This window comes from Sinocyclocheilus rhinocerous, unplaced genomic scaffold (assembly GCF_001515625.1).
Source record: "Sinocyclocheilus rhinocerous isolate Xijiao unplaced genomic scaffold, SAMN03320098_v1.1 scaffold1403, whole genome shotgun sequence".
NCBI classification, from domain to species: domain Eukaryota; kingdom Metazoa; phylum Chordata; class Actinopteri; order Cypriniformes; family Cyprinidae; genus Sinocyclocheilus; species Sinocyclocheilus rhinocerous.
In genome coordinates, this window is record NW_015641009.1 from 81,722 (window position 1) to 99,902 (window position 18,181).

At 36.2% G+C, this 18,181-nt stretch overlaps 1 protein-coding gene across 4 annotated transcripts in view; it reads left to right on the plus strand.

The window, feature by feature from the left end:
- LOC107753467 (oxidation resistance protein 1-like) overlaps window positions 1-18,181 on the plus strand; it is a 52,545-nt gene that overhangs the window by 20,080 nt on the left and 14,284 nt on the right. For 3 of the 4 annotated variants that reach the window (XM_016569614.1, XM_016569617.1, XM_016569615.1), the window contains exons 4-10: window positions 3,117-3,202; window positions 6,680-6,787; window positions 7,900-8,016; window positions 11,630-11,782; window positions 12,685-12,869; window positions 13,142-13,815; window positions 14,778-14,946. In XM_016569614.1, coding sequence (XP_016425100.1) covers window positions 3,117-3,202; window positions 6,680-6,787; window positions 7,900-8,016; window positions 11,630-11,782; window positions 12,685-12,869; window positions 13,142-13,815; window positions 14,778-14,946 — 1,492 coding nt within the window. The remainder of the gene's footprint in view (window positions 1-3,116; window positions 3,203-6,679; window positions 6,788-7,899; window positions 8,017-11,629; window positions 11,783-12,684; window positions 12,870-13,141; window positions 13,816-14,777; window positions 14,947-18,181) is intronic. The other variant, XM_016569618.1, reaches the window with a different exon arrangement.

Genomic DNA, 18,181 nt, shown 5'->3' on the forward strand with positions numbered 1-18,181 from the left:
CAATTGCTTTACGCCGAATTGCCGCTATTTGAAAGTGAAAGTAAAATGAGCACGCCGCTTTTACAAGCTATTTAAATGTGAAGGAAAGCGAGAAAAAGAGGGAACGCCCCCGCCCCCGCCGTGATACCGGTATTACCGGTGTTGTCACACGTCAATTAACCGGTGGGAAAATTTCCTCACCGTCACAACCCTACTGTTTTCTCACCACTGTCATTTTTGTTGTGTGTTTATTATGTTATTGAGTGGAAAGTGTAAATAAATGAAAAATATTTATACTAATATGTTCACTAATAATGCTGCATTGTATTTTAAACTTCTTTTTACCCCTAAGCAAAGAACGAAAAATAACTTAGCCTCAAGTATATAACAAGTATATCACAGCCTTTAGTATTCAAGGTCTTGAAAGGCAGTTTAGTGTCCAAATGGTGCACTGAACTCGTTTATTTCAAAAGAGCAAGTAAAATGCCCATTTTCAATATCTGGTCCCTTTAATGCTCGGCTTAAACTGCTGACCCTTGCAGTTTCATTATGATGGGACATTTATGGGACAAAAGGGACACCACAGAATAAATTGGCCTGCATGTGTCGCGTTTAATGCGAAAGCTGTATCCTCAGCACCTCCCAGCCTCTAGCTCAGGTACTTTGACAGAGGAGTCCTTGGAGTCTCATTTGTGTTGAAGTGTGCAGCTGGCATTTCAAACAGTCCTGGTACGCTGTCTTTACCTCAGGCTTACACTGAGGAAGAATGACTTTAATTGGCACTCCAGCTTCCTTTAATCTTTGAATAACGAAGAACCAGTTGAGGCTGGCCAGTCGGAAGGTATATAGACTTTTAATGAGAATGAGTTTATGCACACTCACCAAAGTTAGATGTTCTGTCTTATTTCATGAATATGTAACAAGTGATAGAAGTGATGATTTCCTTTTGAAGAACTTGCCATTTGCAGGTTACCTATTATTTTTAGAAAATATATAAGACGGTATTGTTTCATTCGTATGTTCCTTCAAGGTCAGTTTGGTTTGAAAATTCAGATCCTGGCTAAAGACAATCAGGATCTAAAGATCTGGTTCTAACCCTGCCACCTTATACTTTTCCAGGTGAGTCTGATTAGTTTGTCTGGGGTGAATTGAAACTAAACTATGCAGGCAGCCCATGCCACAGTGGACACCATCCATTCTCACCCAAAGACCCTTCACCCCCGTCGGTAAGCGTCTGTGAAGGCATCTGCTCACGGGTATCAGTCAGGGAGCCATTTCCGCCACAGTTGGGAACCTGCTTCTAAAAATATCCTGTCATGGCCCGAGGTGCCAAGATAATAAGAGGCTGACAGCATGATTTGTTGTCCTGAGATAGTAAAGGGGCTATCTGGACTGATTTGCTGTCAGTTGTCCTTTAGGCCAGTGTTTGTGGGCAGCTTGCGTCTTTAGCTTTACAAAATACAGTTAAATATTTGCATAATTTGAGAAAATTACAGCTTGATTGAAAATTATGCACAATAAAAGTTGTAATTTGTTTAGACTTTAATATAGTTAAACTTTAATATGTAATGTAGTAAGCCATGTTTTTATGATGGATTTTTAGTTGAAACAAAATTGGAGTTATATTTGGACAAGAGATATCCATATTTTATATCCAAGTTTGCATATTTTATTATTTTGCATTTGGTCACACTTTATTTTAAGGTCCCGTTATCACCATTAACAAATCATTAACTACAACTTTTGCCTCAGTAAACTCCTAATTCCTTAATAGTTAGTAAGGTAGTTGTTAAGTTTTTAGGTATTGGGTAGGATTAGGAATATAGAATATGGTCATGCAGAATATGTGCTTTATAAGTACTAATAAACAGCCAATATGTTAATAATAAGCATGCTAATAAGCAGCTAGTTAATAGTGAGAATTGGTCCCTATACTAAAGTGTTACTTTACATTTTAATACATTAAAGGGGTCATATGATGCGATTTCAATTTTTCCTTTCTCTTTGGAGTGGTACAAAGTAAAGTTGCATAGACTAAAGTCTCAAATCCAAAGAGATATTCTTTATAAAAGTTAAGAGTCAACCACGCCTACCTAAAACGGCTCGTTCTAACACGCACAATGCACTGGATAGCTGGTCAATCAGAGCACACCTCGCTTTTCAGACCGATGAGCTTTGTAAAAATCGACGCGTTTCAGAAAGGCGGGGCATAGAGGAGAAACAATAATGTACAGTATGTGGAAAATAATGTTTTTTTTTAACCTTAAACCGCATAAACACATTTCATTACACCAAATACACATTTAGCAGCATCATATGACCCCTTTAACCAGAAAAGTAATGAGGAACCACATTGTTGTGATTTTTCCAATAAACTTGAGTTTTAAAAATATCACATCATTTTATTCATGTTAAGTGCAGATTTGAATCATCCAAGCATAAATCACCTTAATTTAATTCGCCACGTCTAAATATCAGAATCAAATCTGCTGTGCTATAAACTCAGACATTCACATATGGCATCAGCTGGCACAGAGCGCACAGTAGATCCCCACATAAGTATGCTCATAAAAATGACATTTATAACCCATTCACAAAACATCTCCACCACTTAATGGCATTTTCTTGTCACCAGGACACTTAGACTCACAGCCGAGCCTGATGTCCCAGTAGAGCGAGCTGGAGAGGTGTATCCAAGCACACAGTGACCTGCATGGCAGCGGCAGCGAGAGCCGAGAGCCACTCCCCTGTGAGCGGAGCGGGCAGGCGGACTAACAACAAGCGCCCTCCAAAACATCTCCACTGCTTAATGACATTTTCTTGTCACCAGGACACTTAGACCAACAGGCCGAGCCTGATGTCCCAGTAGAGCGGGCTGGAGAGGTGTATCCAAGCACACAGTGACCTGCATGGCAGCGGCAGCGAGAGCCGAGAGCCACTCCCCTGTGAGCGGAGCGGGCAGGCGGACTAACAACAAGCGCCCTCTATCTCGCTCTCTCTCGCTCCGCGGCTGGTGCTAACGGACGAACAAACGCAAGGGGTGGGGGGGAACAAGACCGAGCGGAGCGCAGAGGAGATGAGAAGAGAGAGGAGGACCATGACTAGCGTAACCCGCGCTCTCCCTCGTTTACTTTCAGACACCGGGCAGAAAAAGAGTGCGCTGGAGAGGAAAGATGTGCGGAGGATATCCTTCCAGAGGCCCAAAGGCACCATGGAGTACGTGGTGAGTAGTAGATGTTGTCTGTCTGATCCAGGTGGCTCTGTTTACATAATGCGTGTGTGTGTGTGTGTGTGTGTTTGCGTGCTGGACTGAGGATGAATGTGTGTACACACAGCCGCATGTGTGTAATCATGTTTGGGATGGAAATGTGAGCGTGCACATCAGGTGTGATTCATTCACACTGCCTCGCTGTTATTATGTGCTGCCGGAGTGACTTTAATTGCTGTTGTTGGTGGTAGTTGGTTTGTCTTTTTGCGTTGAAGCCAGGTGTTGTGAAAGGAAAATATGTGAATTTGTAATAAAATGAGGTGGGGATATGTTGTTGTAGAAGTCTGTTCAGAAATATGTCTTTTTCCTGCCTTTATCATTTGAATCGATTTGAGAAAGAGGGAGAGAAAGAGAAAGCAAGAGAGAGCTTTTCCATATGCTCTTGAGATGACCTCAAATCAGGTGGTGACTTTCTCCATGGTAACAGTGGCATTGCCTGGGTTGCTGGGAGAGGGAGACAGGGACGAGGTGGGAGCTCACTTGTGCTTCTGTCAGCCACCTTTAACTGCATGAAATAGAGCTTTATTCGGAAAGTCTGTGTGTGTGTATATATACAGCACTTTGATTTTTTATTTTATTTTATTTATAGTTTTTTGCAGTAATTAAAAAGAAATTGTAGTATGTTTATATGTATTTTTTTTAAATTCTTTTTGTAAATGTAGTTTATTTTTTTTAATTATAGTATTGATCTGATATTGAAATGAGATCATATCAGGATCACTGTTATTTTAGCATTTATATACTATTAACGTTTTTGTTACTATTTTGAATAAGCTTTTATTTTTATATATTATCAGTTTTCAGTTTAATATTATTTTCATTTTTAATATTAATTAAATTTGTATATAGCTAATTGTATGTACTTTTGTCCATTTTTATTAGTTTTTGTTCTTTTTAAATATTATTAGGTTTTATAAATATAAATATTATAAATATAAATAATATTTAAATATTATTATTATTAAGTGTTTCCGCTTAAAGTTATATATTTTAAAAATTTTATGTACAGTATATATCTTTTTTTTTTTTTTCAACCATTAAAATGTTAGCATGTTAAAAGGTTCAAATGTCTGATTTTACATAAAGCATGTGAAATTTGAGTGGTAGAAATTTTAGAATATATGATATCAATATCAAAAGCTTGATTTTTGCATTTTCTGGGGGAAAAAAGTGAGTGGTACCTACCTTTGAAAATCTAGAAGTCATGATGCCAAGGAGTTGTGTGCGTTTGCCAATGTATTGCTATGCAGTTGCTTATGTATTCTGGGTGGTTGCTAGATGAATGCTTACTGGTCCAAGTCAAAAGAGTCCACCGCAAATTTTCTATGATATTCTCTATAAATTTCTCTCAGGCTTATATATTTTAAAAATTTTATGTACAGTATATATCTTTTTTTTTTTTTCAACCATTAAAATGTTAGCATGTTAAAAGGTTCAAATGTCTGATTTTACGTAAAGCATGTGAAATTTGAGTGGTAGAAATTTTAGAATATATGATATCAATATCAAAAGCTTGATTTTTGCATTTTCTGGGGGAAAAAAGTGAGTGGTACCTACCTTTGAAAATCTAGAAGTCATGATGCCAAGGAGTTGTGTGCGTTTGCCAATGTATTGCTATGCAGTTGCTTATGTATTCTGGGTGGTTGCTAGATGAATGCTTACTGGTCCAAGTCAAAAGAGTCCACCGCAAATTTTCTATGATATTCTCTATAAATTTCTCTCAGGCTTGGGTCCAGGTTTTTTTTAACCAAGGTGGTTTGTAACCAAGCCCCCACCTTTCTCTTTCTTATTGTCAGTGTTGTGAAACCGTACACTTTCCCTCTGTAATTGCACACCCTAATATCCACACTAACTAATCATAGTGATTTGTGGCCCTGTGACCACAGAGATTGATGGCCTTAATCAATCAATGCTCTTAGAGCTACGCAACAACTGTGCTTCATTGCTAAGGCTGTGATGAGATCCATGTACCTCATATGAGTTTTCATTCCATAACAGATATTGGAAGTCGGGTGGGAGATTTGAGGAAAACTTGAAATGGACAGTTTATTAAATCCAAACTGGAAGTTGTATGAGACTTTATTATTGTGTGTGTGCATGTGTGTGTGTGTGCGTGTGTGTGCGTGTGTGTGTGTGTGAGAATATATGTACCATGTTTTTGAAAGAAGTCTCTTATGCTCACTAAGGCTGTATTTATTTGATGAAAAATGTATCATTATGAAATATTACAATTTTAAAGATTTTTTTTTTCATTTTGAATATATGTTAAAATGTAATTTATTCCTGTGATGCAAAGCTGAATTTTCAGCATCATTACTCCAGTCTTCAGTGTCATGTGATCCTTCTTCTTCATTGGTAGACATTACATCAACTTTACGCAGTTTTGATGCTGTTTTATGTCTGATGATCGTGTTAGATTACATGTGGAAGCATCTGTTGTTTCGGTTTCTTCTTCACTTGTGTTTTTTGGAAATTCTGTAGAGAAAATGTGTACTAGCGCCCCCTACAGTATAACAATGAAAACACGGATTCTAGGAGCACAATTATAGCTAAAATATATTTAGACTTTTTCTAAGTAGGCTATAAGTCAAGTATACTTAAATGTCATTTTAAGTATCTTTCTGAAAAGTACAGAAAGCCCATTTCTGAGAAGTACATAAAAAGTAGACTAAAAGTATACTTTCCTATTTTTTTGTTTAAAAGAACTATACTAATAGCACACTTGAATCAACTTCTTTTTCGTAAGGGCTTGCTTTGCAAAGACTGTTGGGTATTTCATTCTGCTTTATTTTATCTTGTTTATCACTCCAGTATTGATTTTAAAATGCCACTCCTATTTTTATTTTATTTTATTTTATTAAAAATTATTCTTTTATTGTTTGTATTAGATTTTTTGTATTTTATTATATTCAAATGTTTATTTTATTTTATTATTTATTTAGTTTTATTTTAATTTTATTTTTTAAATAGTTTTTATTTAATTTAATTGTTTTTATAAATTTATCAGCTAGTGAAGACATATAACAAATGTTTCTCCCTCTAAAACACCTTTGGTGGTTAAGATACTATATAGCTTTTAAGAAATGATTTTTTTTCCTTATCCCAAAATTGAAAGATTTGTCGAGCAGTTTTGCATTTACATTGTTTTAACTATTTTTAACCATGTAAACTTGTGAATTTTTAATGTGCAAATGTGAATCACTGCATCATTTCCCAGTATTGTTGTATATGGCTACGTAATTTTAGATGATTCATAACAGGTGAACATCTCATAAAACGCATTGGTTGGTTTTCACAAGGGCCTTGTTTTGCGGTTCCAACAGATTCAAATGCTTAGTCAGCCCTGTAGAAGCTGATGTCTTCGTTTGAGAACTTTTTGCTTTAAGCTAATGAAACAATATCTAACTTTTTTTTTGTGTGCCTCAACTCTAGGTGGAGTCCCGGGACACACTCAACAGCATTGCGTTGAAGTTTGACACGACTCCCAACGAGCTCGTCCAGCTCAACAAACTCTTCTCTCGCGCTGTGGTCCCTGGCAAGGTACTGTATGGTCTTTTAATTTTCAGAGCAGATGGTCTCTATGTCCAGCTGAACTCTCTTCCAGTCAATTGCTTTTCCCAGAGTCTAGTGTAATAAAGGGTAAGGTGAAAAATATGCCCTCTCTGAAATTTCAAATGCCTCCTTAAGTAGCAGATTCATCGTGGTGACTCTACAGTTTCACATTAATGAGCAGAGATATTGTGATCCTGAGGGTAAGAACTGGGACCGTTTAAAATTGAGAAATAGTCCTCTGGGTAAGAACTGTGGCTTTTGTAGAAGAATAAAAGTTCTGTTTGTTCAGTAAATAGCTCCATTGCTGAGTTGTGAATGGCAGTTCATCTCTTTATTTAACATTTTGTTTTGTTCGAGATGAAACACTTTATATGCCTTGATTTATGCTTTTTAATATATTTTTTTAATGTGTCGACGTGTGTTTGATTTAGATCGGTTTTATTCCTAGAGTACACAACAGTTGTTTAAGAGGTGTGGGAAAAGCAGAAAAATATAACCAAGCCTGAGCCAAGCAGGCCAAAATAGGTGATATATAAAGCAAGCCAATCTTTTGCATAAACATCTTGATGAGCCATTACAAATATATTAAACTATTGCATTTATAGCAGCAATATTTTATCATAGGTTGGTGGTGTTTACCTTTGCATTTTGTGACAATTAGAACTTGTAAGAATCAAAAATTGTTTTTCTGATCAAATGAAAATCTAATGTTTTGCATAGAAACTGTTGGCTATTTTATTCTGCCTAGTCTTTCATTCTTTATCATCCCATTATTAATTTTATCTTATTTTACAAAAACTACAGATCTATCAGTCAGTGAGTCCATTTATGAAAAGTTTCTCTCCCACTTAAACATCTTGGGAGTTTAGAAGTGATAAGATTATATCTTTGAGAAATGAACGGAATATTTATTAATGCAAAAAAAGGATTATATTGACTAGATCTAATCTGAAAATTGAAATGTATATCATGTCAAACAACATGTCTGCTTGTGTTTTACCGGTTTCATTAGCCCTTTTCATTTTACTTGGAAAAATGGCATTTGTTGTGTGCATGTGAGATGTTATAAATATAAATTCTGTGTGTGTCTTGCTTTTTAGGTGCTGTATGTCCCTGATCCGGAATATATCTCCAGTGCAGACAGCTCTCCCTCCCTCAGTCCCATCAGCCCCCTCTCCCCCACCTCTTCAGAGGCTGACCTGGAGAAGGTCACCACAGTAAGTGCCATCTCAGTCTTCATCCAAAGCTTCCAGGGGGATCATATATAGCGAGAGGACAGGCTTATGCTTGTCCTTTATCATTGTTTTAAAGGGGTCATATGATGCTTTTTTTAAAGATCATTATTTTGTGTATTTGGCGTAACAGATGGATTTTGAATGCCGAGGTCTTGTTACTCAAGCCAGAAGAATTGTGGCATAATGTTAACAGCACATTTTTTTTGTCTCATGAGCATGCAGCATTTTCATTTAGCTTTCTAATGTGCTGTGCTGAAGTCCAAAAAACTGAATCTGATATTCTGTAGCTCAGTGTGAGGTAAAAGCATATTTTACCATTATTTGGAACAGGGATGGAGAAATTTAATAATCCACGTAATAAGTTGGGTTTCATTAAGGGCCGTTGAGTATAATATGAAGACTTATTCAGCTCAAAAACAGCACGTTATTAAGTGAAATGGCTTGGAGCATGATTTCACACTAATTCAATCTACGTCTTAATTTATTCAGTAGACCATGAAAAGTGCAATAGAAGTGCTCTAAACTATTACTTTGCATACCTTGCATTTTTACAACGATTCAATTATTTTCCATTTATTTTAACCAGCTTTTTAACTTAGCTTTTTTAATTTGTAGTCACTGAGCTGAGCCTGTCCAATTACATTGGGCAAGAGATCCAAATCAGCATCCAAACTCCTTTGCATGCTTGAAGACCTTTTAAAGACCTGCTTTGATCGATATATATACTGTATATGTACATATTTATTAAAATTCAACTTGAGTTGATTAGAAGAAATCCTGCTTTTTTGTTTTGTTTTGTGTTTTTTGTCTTCTCTTTTCTTTTTTTTTTTGTCTTATTTTGTATTGTTCTGTCTCATTTGGTTTTTGTTTTATTTTTCACTTTTCCTTGTCTTGTTTTATTTTTTATTTTGATTTAGTTTGTCTTTTTGTTTTGCCTATTTTTGTTTTTGTTTTGTCTTCTCTCGTTTTGTTTTGTCTTAGTTTGTTTTATTTTGCGTTATTTTACTTATTAGGCTTTTTTCCTTTTCTTTTTTGCTGCGCCTATTAAAAATTGACTTGAATTATAATGCATAAGTCTTATGTACTAATTATATATTTGTGTGTTTGTTTGAAGCTCCAGTTGCCATTAATTATAACTAAAGGGAAAATATAGCTATCAGATTCTTCAATATTTCTCCTTTTGTACAGTACTCCATAAACACTGTACATATTTGCAACATCATAATGCTGAGTAAATGATAATTGAATTTTCATTTTTGGATGAACTATTTCTTTAGTCTCAAACTGTTTTGTGTCCACAAGGGGGTGGTGATGAATTTCCCTTTTGGGTACAGCTGTTATTCCTTTATAAAGCCAGAGATTCAAGTGATTGTTGTATTCAGACAGATTGCATTCCTCCCGGCTATGTTTGTCCCTAGTTGGTGATATTGGATGACAAAAAATAAGGAAGATATCTTTGAAAGATCACCATGGCTACTTGTGAGCTCATCTGTCCTTGTGTGTTTTAAGGGTCTTATATGTGTCCTAGACTGCCGTTTTGAGGTTGCCAAATGGATTGTGTCACCTCTGTTGGATTAGTGTGTGTCCCTGTGTGTAGTTCCGGCTCCATATGGTCATGGATTTGCTGGTCATGCTGCCCATTGCCAGAGATTCAGGGGTACACACTTGCATTTCCTTATGAGTCATCAATGGAGAAAGCATGCACAGGCACACTTGCACTCGCTTGTACTAACTTCACATGTATTCTGGTATTAACATGCCTCTCACGAATAAGAATGCACACACATATGCCTGTAATTTTACTAGCCTGGAGTTACAGTACCATCACATTACATGAAAGCACACACTTTCACATGAACATTCATGCAATATTCATGTTTCTCTTATGCATTTCAGCATACTGATTATACACACACAGTGGAGTGCATCTAAACTGTGCAGTCAGTCACAGCAGCCTTACATTTATATAGTTGTCTATGGACTATAGACGTAATATTAATGTGCTGGGAAAACATGCAGAGTTAAGCAGAGCATGGGTTCACCATTTTGCTACATTCATGTTTGCCTTAATATTGCACTACTGTTCAAAAGTGTGGGACAATGTTTTTGAACAAAGTCTCTTATGCTCACCAAGGTTACATTTTCATAAAATAAAATTGTAAAATATTATGATATTTTAAAATAACGGTTTTCTATTTTAATATATTTTAAAGTGTAATTTATTCCCCTGATGCGAAGCTGAATTTTCAGCATCATTACTCCAGTCTTCTGTGTCACATGATCCTTCAGAAATCATTATAATTTGCTGATTTGGTACTCAAGAAATATTATTATTATTATTATTATTATTATCATCAAACTTAAAAAGTTGTACCTGCTAAATATTTTAGTGGAAACCTTTTTTTTTTAACTCTTTGCTTGTATAGAAGGTTCAAATGAAATATTTGAAATAGAAATCTTTTGTGACATTATAAATGAATTTTATAATAATAATAAATTTACTGTCAATTTTAATTATCTGAATGGATCCTTGGTGAATACGGTTTAAACGGTAGTGTATATTTGGCTCAGTCTTACAGTAACATTTCACCCGAAAATGAAATGTTTATTTTTGTCACCCTCATGTCATTTCTAACCTCTACGACTTTCTATTTTCTGTAAAACACAGATGTTTTGCAGAATGTCCGAATTGCTCTTTTTCACGTAATGAATGTAAATGTGACTGTCTGCGCTCAAATCTCATTTATGTTTTGCACATTCTTTCTTGCCAGCGTGACAGTCCTCATTACTTTTAAGCATATCTTTCATGTTTCATACAAGAAAGTTATACAGGTTAGAAGTAAAATGAGAGATAATAAACCATTATTAAAAACATGCTACTCATGGCCCATCTTTTGCAGTTCACATGCAGTACGAGCATTTTTTTTATACATGCAGTTAGTAGACTACTTTTAAAAATATATCTGATTCTCAGCATCACTTGCTTGATCACTCCAGTAAACAACCTGGTTTTCTTTGATTAGTATTAAATGAGCATGTGATGTTTGTTTGTCAAGTATAAGGTGCCTCAGTGTGTCCGTGTTTCACTGAGCTCTTTGTGTGAGAAGTTGGAATGCATCGGGCGAGGAGTCATCCATGTGTTCAATATCTGAAAATGGGATTTTAGCTCAAACCCAGGAGTCTCAGTTTGTTCACATTTCAGCTCAGGATTCTGCTGCAATGTATGTGACATTTTGTAAAGCTGAAAGTAAGTTTTTATAATTAGATTTGTATTGTTGTGTCAGCACCAAGTTTCAGTGAGTAGTGACTTTCCTTTTTCTTGTCCTATAATGAGCTCTCACACACACAAAGATGCTGACAGTCACTCAACCTGTGCTGCATCATGTTAGGAAACCTGCCTCGGTCTCCTTGGTTTCCGCCTGTCAGCTTTCTTACAGCAGAGAGCCCTCAAGGGATCTACTTTATGCCTTAATGGGTTGTTATTTCCAAGCCTCCTTGTTATGATGTGTGTGTGTGTGTGTGTGCAGCATTCAGTGTGATGTGGCGAGGGCTACCACTGATTGAGCTGTTTCTCACTCAAACTTCATCCCGACAGGATTCAGATGATGTCCATCGGAGGCACAGCACTCCCGGCCCCGGCCACGGGCCCCTTCGGCCAGCCAGAGTGGTGTCATCCACCTCCGAGGAAGAAGAGGCGCTTACGGAAAAGTTCCTTAAAATGAGCTGCAAATACATCACTGATGGCATGGTAAGTTTCAAGGGAGAGAGTTTTCTGTGTAAAAAAAAAAAAAATCTGTTAGTCAGGCGTACAGATTTTCACTTGTCTGGAAATGAAGTCATTTTCCCATCTACTGGGATGTTGCGATGAGGGTTTTTGTGGCAAAACTTGTGAAATGAAAATATTTAAGAGATATATACTAGTGCTGTCAAGTGATTAATCACATCCAAAATAAAAGTTTTTGTTTACAAAATATGTGTGTGTGTACTGTGTATATTTATTATGTATATATAAATACACACACATGCATGTATATATTTAAGAAAAATATGTTACGTTTATATATTAAATATATTTATATACGATATAATTTATATGAATATAAATATATACATGTAAATATATTCAAAATATTTATTATGTGTATTATATTCAAATATTGTTCATTTCTGCTCTAGCTTGGCATTGTGTTCTGCAATTTCAAAATTAACTAAAGTTAATAATGTTGCTAAATGATTAAATGTAGATATTTCACTTTATTTTCAGAATTGTTTGTGGATTATATGGTACTTGTTACATTTGGATGGATAAAAATTATGACTACAGTCTAAACACATTTTCACTATTTTTTTTTTTACAGTATTTTCTGAGCATTTTTTCCTATAGACTACAATTCCATGCTGATCTCACTGATTTTAGATTTTCCACCAAACAGCACAAGAAAAACAAAACCAAAAGCTTGGCTGGTTTTATTTCATGTCGATCTCTTCATGCCTAAGTGGGCGTTTTGTGGCCAGAATAATCAATGTGCAATAACAAGAGCAATATGTTCCGTCTTTGCTCTGACAATCAAATCTGGCCATAGAAGAGTATTGTATAATGGTCCATTGATGTTTAATTGCCATCTTCCTCTTCTGTTCTCTGTCTTTCAGGGTATAGTCAGTGGTGTTCTTTTGGTCACCCCAAACAACATCATGTTTGACCCTCATAAGTCAGACCGGCTGGTGCAGGAGCGAGGATGTGAGGAGTACGGGATCATGTGCCCGCTGGAGGAGGTGCAGTCTGCAGCCATGTGCAGGGAAATCACCGACATCAGGGTCCGAGAGCTTGTGCCACCGTAAGTTGCTTGATGGCCTAAGGGATAGTTCAACCAAAAATGAAATTTGCCATTTGCTCACCCTAAAGCTGGTCTCAACCAAAAAAGAATAGAATATTTTGAAGAATGTTGGTAACCAAACAGTTGATAGTCCCCATTGACTTCCATAGTATGAAAAATAAATACTATGGAAGTCAATGCGAACCAGAAACTGTTTGGTTCGAACATCTTAACACTGGAAATGCATGACTTTTTAAATGACACCATTCATATTCATTGTTTTGTCAACCCAGAGATCTGGAGCTAGAGCCTTCTGTAACTGATGTGAGCCATCTCAAGAGGGCGCCTCGACTCAACGCAGCAGATGCAGCTCACCGAATCCGTGAGACGGGCAACGACAGTGCCAGTACGGCCCCTCGTAGCACAGAAGCATCTCTGTCCGAAGACGTTTTTACAGAGTCAGAACTTTCTCCAGTCCGTGATGATGCCCTCGCAACATCTTCTGATGAGCTGCAGCAGATAAAGTCCTCCGGTGCGTCTTCTGAGTCAGTGCAAACCATCAACCAGGCCGCCACAGCCACCGAAGAACCCTCAATGGTTGACAAAAAGGATGTAAAAGAAGCTGTACAAAATGCAGAAACTGAAGGAAGAGGATGGAGGGATAGTGGTATCGAGCAGAGTCTGAATACTACAGATTTATCCAGTGAGGTTGTGTCTGAGAACGTTTTGAAGAACGTAATGAGGGACCAGCCTGCGGATGAGGCCAAATCACGCACCACATCCGAGTCGCTTTGTTCGGACACTGTGGCTGTTGAGGATTTTGCAAAAGCCCGTGAGACACAGAAGAGCATGGAAGCTCAGACTATACAATCAACCAGTGAAATGAAGGAAGGAGAGCAAGGGATGTCCAATGACTTCACACCTGCTAATGAGATTGGAGCAGTTGAGGGACAGAGTACAGAGGAAGGTTAGCACACTTGTTAACGTCAACACAAAATTAAATTAGACCCTTTTTACTTTCATTAGTTCACATTATTCTCCCCAAAATGTTCTTTGCATTCTGTCATCAAAAAAAAAAAGTGTATATTTTTAGGGATGCATATATACAGTAGTCAACATTTGAAGTGGATCCAAGAAGTTCATCAAGAACGCTTTTAGGTTTTAGGACAACTTTGATGAAAGGTTTCGATCCGCTTCAAATGTTGACTAGTGTATATGCATTCATACACGTGCATGTTTTGATGACAGAATAACTTTTTGGGCAAGAGAATGTGAACTAATAGAAAAAAAGTGCATTTAACAATTAACATTTAATATATACATTTTACAGTAAAAGTAGTAATATTGTGACACATTCTAATTCTTATTAAAAGAATGTTTTATATCTATATATATATATGGGTCCCGGCATCCTACTTTTGCTTTATAATATGCCATTTCACTCTAAAACTGTAAATAAAAAATGCAAGTAAAATGGGTTGTGAATATGTTTCATGTTGACTTTAAGCTTATTTCTCATTGTATTTATCTTTCCCAAGGGTATTGCTTATATAAAAGATATCCAATCCTTGATGACATAGCAGAACATACAAATATATTGAGGTGTCAGCCTACATATGATCCTGTTGTATCACTGCTGCAGTCTAATAAGGATGAGGCCCTAAAAATAAACTGAAAGATACATTTTCAGTTAGTCATGCTGGATTGGCTGAAGATCCACAGATTTAATTCGTTCCGTTTATGTATTTCTCTGCAGCACACTAACAGCATCAGCTCATTCAATATGACAGCTTATGTGTTGCATCCAGCATCCATAAATATACTCAAATATAGATTAGTAAAAATAGAATGCAAGATTCAGGTTTTAATTTAGCATGCTGAGAAAACTGTGAAAAACAGGTGCTTTGTGCTGTTTGTTTCCTGTCCCAGTTGTGCCGGGGCCCAAAGGCAAGCAGAAGTCCAAGTCGCACAAGTTCCTGTGCCTGCGGGTTGGCAGGGCCATGCGGAAGACTTTTGTTTCCCATGCCAGCGCCTCCATGCAGCAGTACGCCCAAAGAGACAGGAAGCACGAGTACTGGTTCGTTGTTCCTTCTGAGAGGTCAGTGCTATTCCCAGTTTGGCTGTACTCCACTTTAAATGTCAGCTTCCTGTACTTCTAAAATGGAATTGTTTACTGATCCACTGCTCCAGACCCAGGTGTAGTATGTTCTTTACCTTGAGAGTCGCAGTGTAGTGAATTTTTACTTTATTAGTGATTCTTGCCTAGATTATAGACTATGCAAAAGGTTAGGGATTTGAACAAATATATTTGGCACAGTGTGTTTGTTCTCTGGACATAAATGATGTATCATGATACATAAAATGATGCCGTTTATAGATGTATTAACTTGACAGCACTGAACATGGTTTGATCTAAAAGGTTTAAGAATTATAAAAGTAGTTTCTCTGCTTGAAATTCCTATTTATATTAAATATATAATAATTTATGTATTTTTTACACTACTGTTCAAAAGTTTGGTTTCAGTTGATTTTTTTTAAAAGAAATTGATACTTTTATTCAGCAAGTATTCATTATATTGATCAAAAGTTACAGTAAAGACATTTATAATGTTACAAAAGATTCTGTTTTTAAATAAATGCTGCTCTTTTGAACTTTCTATTCATCAAGAATCCTGAAAAAAAGTGTCACCGCTTCTACAAAAATATTAAGCAGCACAACTCTTTTCAACATGGATAATAATAAATGTTTCTTGCACAGAAAATCAGCATATGTGAATGATTCCTGAAGGATCATGTGACGCTGAAGACTGGAGTAATGATGCTGAAAATTCAGCTTCGCATCACGGGAATAAATTACATTTGAACATGTATTCAAATAGAAAGATGTTATTTTAAATTGTAATAATATTTCACATTTTTTATCAAATAAATGCAGCGTTGGTGAGCATACGACACTTTCAAAAACAATTTAAAAAATGTTAAATTTACCAACCCTAAACTTTTAAACAAAAGTGTAATTTTTTTAAATAAAAGCATTTTTCTTTTCTGAACTCTTCCCCAGATCTGTGCCTTTACGCAATTCTCTACAGGCAGTTCTTTTGACCTCAGTGCTTGGTTTTTGCTCTGATATGTATTTTCAGCTGTTAGACCTTTTATTAAGACGTGTGTGCCTTTCCAAATCATACCCATTCAATTGAATTTGCCACAGGTTAACACTTTCTATTCATCAAGAATCCTGAAAAAAAGTGTCACCGCTTCTACAAAAATATTAAGCAGCACAACTCTTTTCAACATGGATAATAATAAATGTTTCTTGCACAGAAAATCAGCATATGTGAATGATTCCTGAAGGATCATGTGACGCTGAAGACTGGAGTAATGATGCTGAAAATTCAGCTTCGCATCACGGGAATAAATTACATTTGAACATGTATTCAAATAGAAAGATGTTATTTTAAATTGTAATAATATTTCACATTTTTTATCAAATAAATGCAGCGTTGGTGAGCATACGACACTTTCAAAAACAATTTAAAAAATGTTAAATTTACCAACCCTAAACTTTTAAACAAAAGTGTAATTTTTTTAAATAAAAGCATTTTAAAAATGTATGAATAAATGTTTATTTTTATTATTTTTATATTTAGTTTTTACATTTTTTTTAGCTTTGCATTCATATTTTTTCATGCTGTCTCTGATACTAATAATTAAATTGTTTGTTTTTGCTGTTTTACTTGTAAGACCTCTATGTAACTGACCTCTTTTATGATTGGCTAAGCTGTATATATGTGACGTCAAACATGAGCAAGCCATTTTTGCAGCTGGGGTTTCAATAAATGGTCTTTGTGGCCCGGGCAGGGAGCTCTAGTTTGTTAAAGTGTTTCCACAGCACAACTGTATATCAAGGATAATTTGATTTCTCATTATATGACTCTTTAAGAGTACAGCAGGTGTGTATTGAGGGTTAGTTTGGGCTCAAAAAATGTTTGTCTAAGCATTAACCTACATAAATCTGATAGGTTATCCTATGCCAATCCTTAGTCTCTATTTGGAACGAGATCAATCTGGTGCCACTAGAAATTACTGTGACTAATTACCTGACCTAAAAACAAAGCCTTATGTAATCCGTCACAGAATCTGTTACTTCTGTATAATACAGCTATTCAGCCACAGTCAGATTAAGAGAGATTTGCATGCTCCATAAGTGCGTTTTCATCTCCAAACTGAATTATGCATGGATCAATGTATTTTTCAGCTTTCCCTGGAGCTATAAATTAATGTAATTATCTCTAACAGATGACAGTCTGTAATGTGATTCCATATTTATGAACATGACAGATCATTTAAAATCGAATAGGGCATCTGAAAAATCACTTTGAACTGCAGACTGTAAAAAAGCACAATTTCACCCTTTGACTTCTGTTTAGTCTGCTGACACATCCGCTCATCGAGTTATGATGTTTACATACAGTAACTTGTTTTGTATTCCTGATTTTAAGTGTGTATTTGTGAGAGCAGTAGTTCACAAATGGTTTATGACCTCCATCTGGACCTATTAAGCTCACACAAACCGAGTCTGCATTCGTGTCAGAGTGGCATCCATGCAAAAGAAGTGTCATTATGTATCAAAGATGTGGCTATGGCAAGGGCAGCACAGATAACTGCTCTGCTGTTGTCTGACCCAGTTTGGTGGCCAGTCGCATGATCCTTATGAGCATTGACAATGGTCCATTTTGTCATTTCTGAACCGCAAAGGAACATCAATGTTAGCTGGTGCTCGCCTACGTGCGTACTTCTCATAGCCTGTAAGCTGTGCCTCATGTCCCCAGGAGTCGCCTGGATCGCATCCAAATCTCTCCATGACCAGGTCATCGTGTGTGTATATGTGCATCCTAGCTTCTGCCTGTCTATATGTGTGTGTGTTTATGGTTGTAGATCTTTGTAAATGATCTCTCAACATCAGTGTTGTTTACCAGCAAGACTACAGGGCAAGGTTTCATCACTGTCAACATGCTGTAATCACCTATACGATGCTGTTGACATAGACCATTATAAATTGAACAGAGCAATCTAGGAAAGTGGTATATCAGACTACGGACATGCATTGTGGTTGATTTAGACATAGACAGTCAGTATAGACGTGGAGCCTATTTTAAGTATGCAATTTTTATACAAATAAATTAGTATTATAATGTATGCCATAAGTTATGGTTCTTACACTTTCTGACCAATGAAATCAAAAGCAAAACAAATTTACATTGACTGTAGACATAATATAGAAGTGTCTTTGACTTTTCCATAAATGGTTTTATTATTTGTTTGTTTGTTTGTTT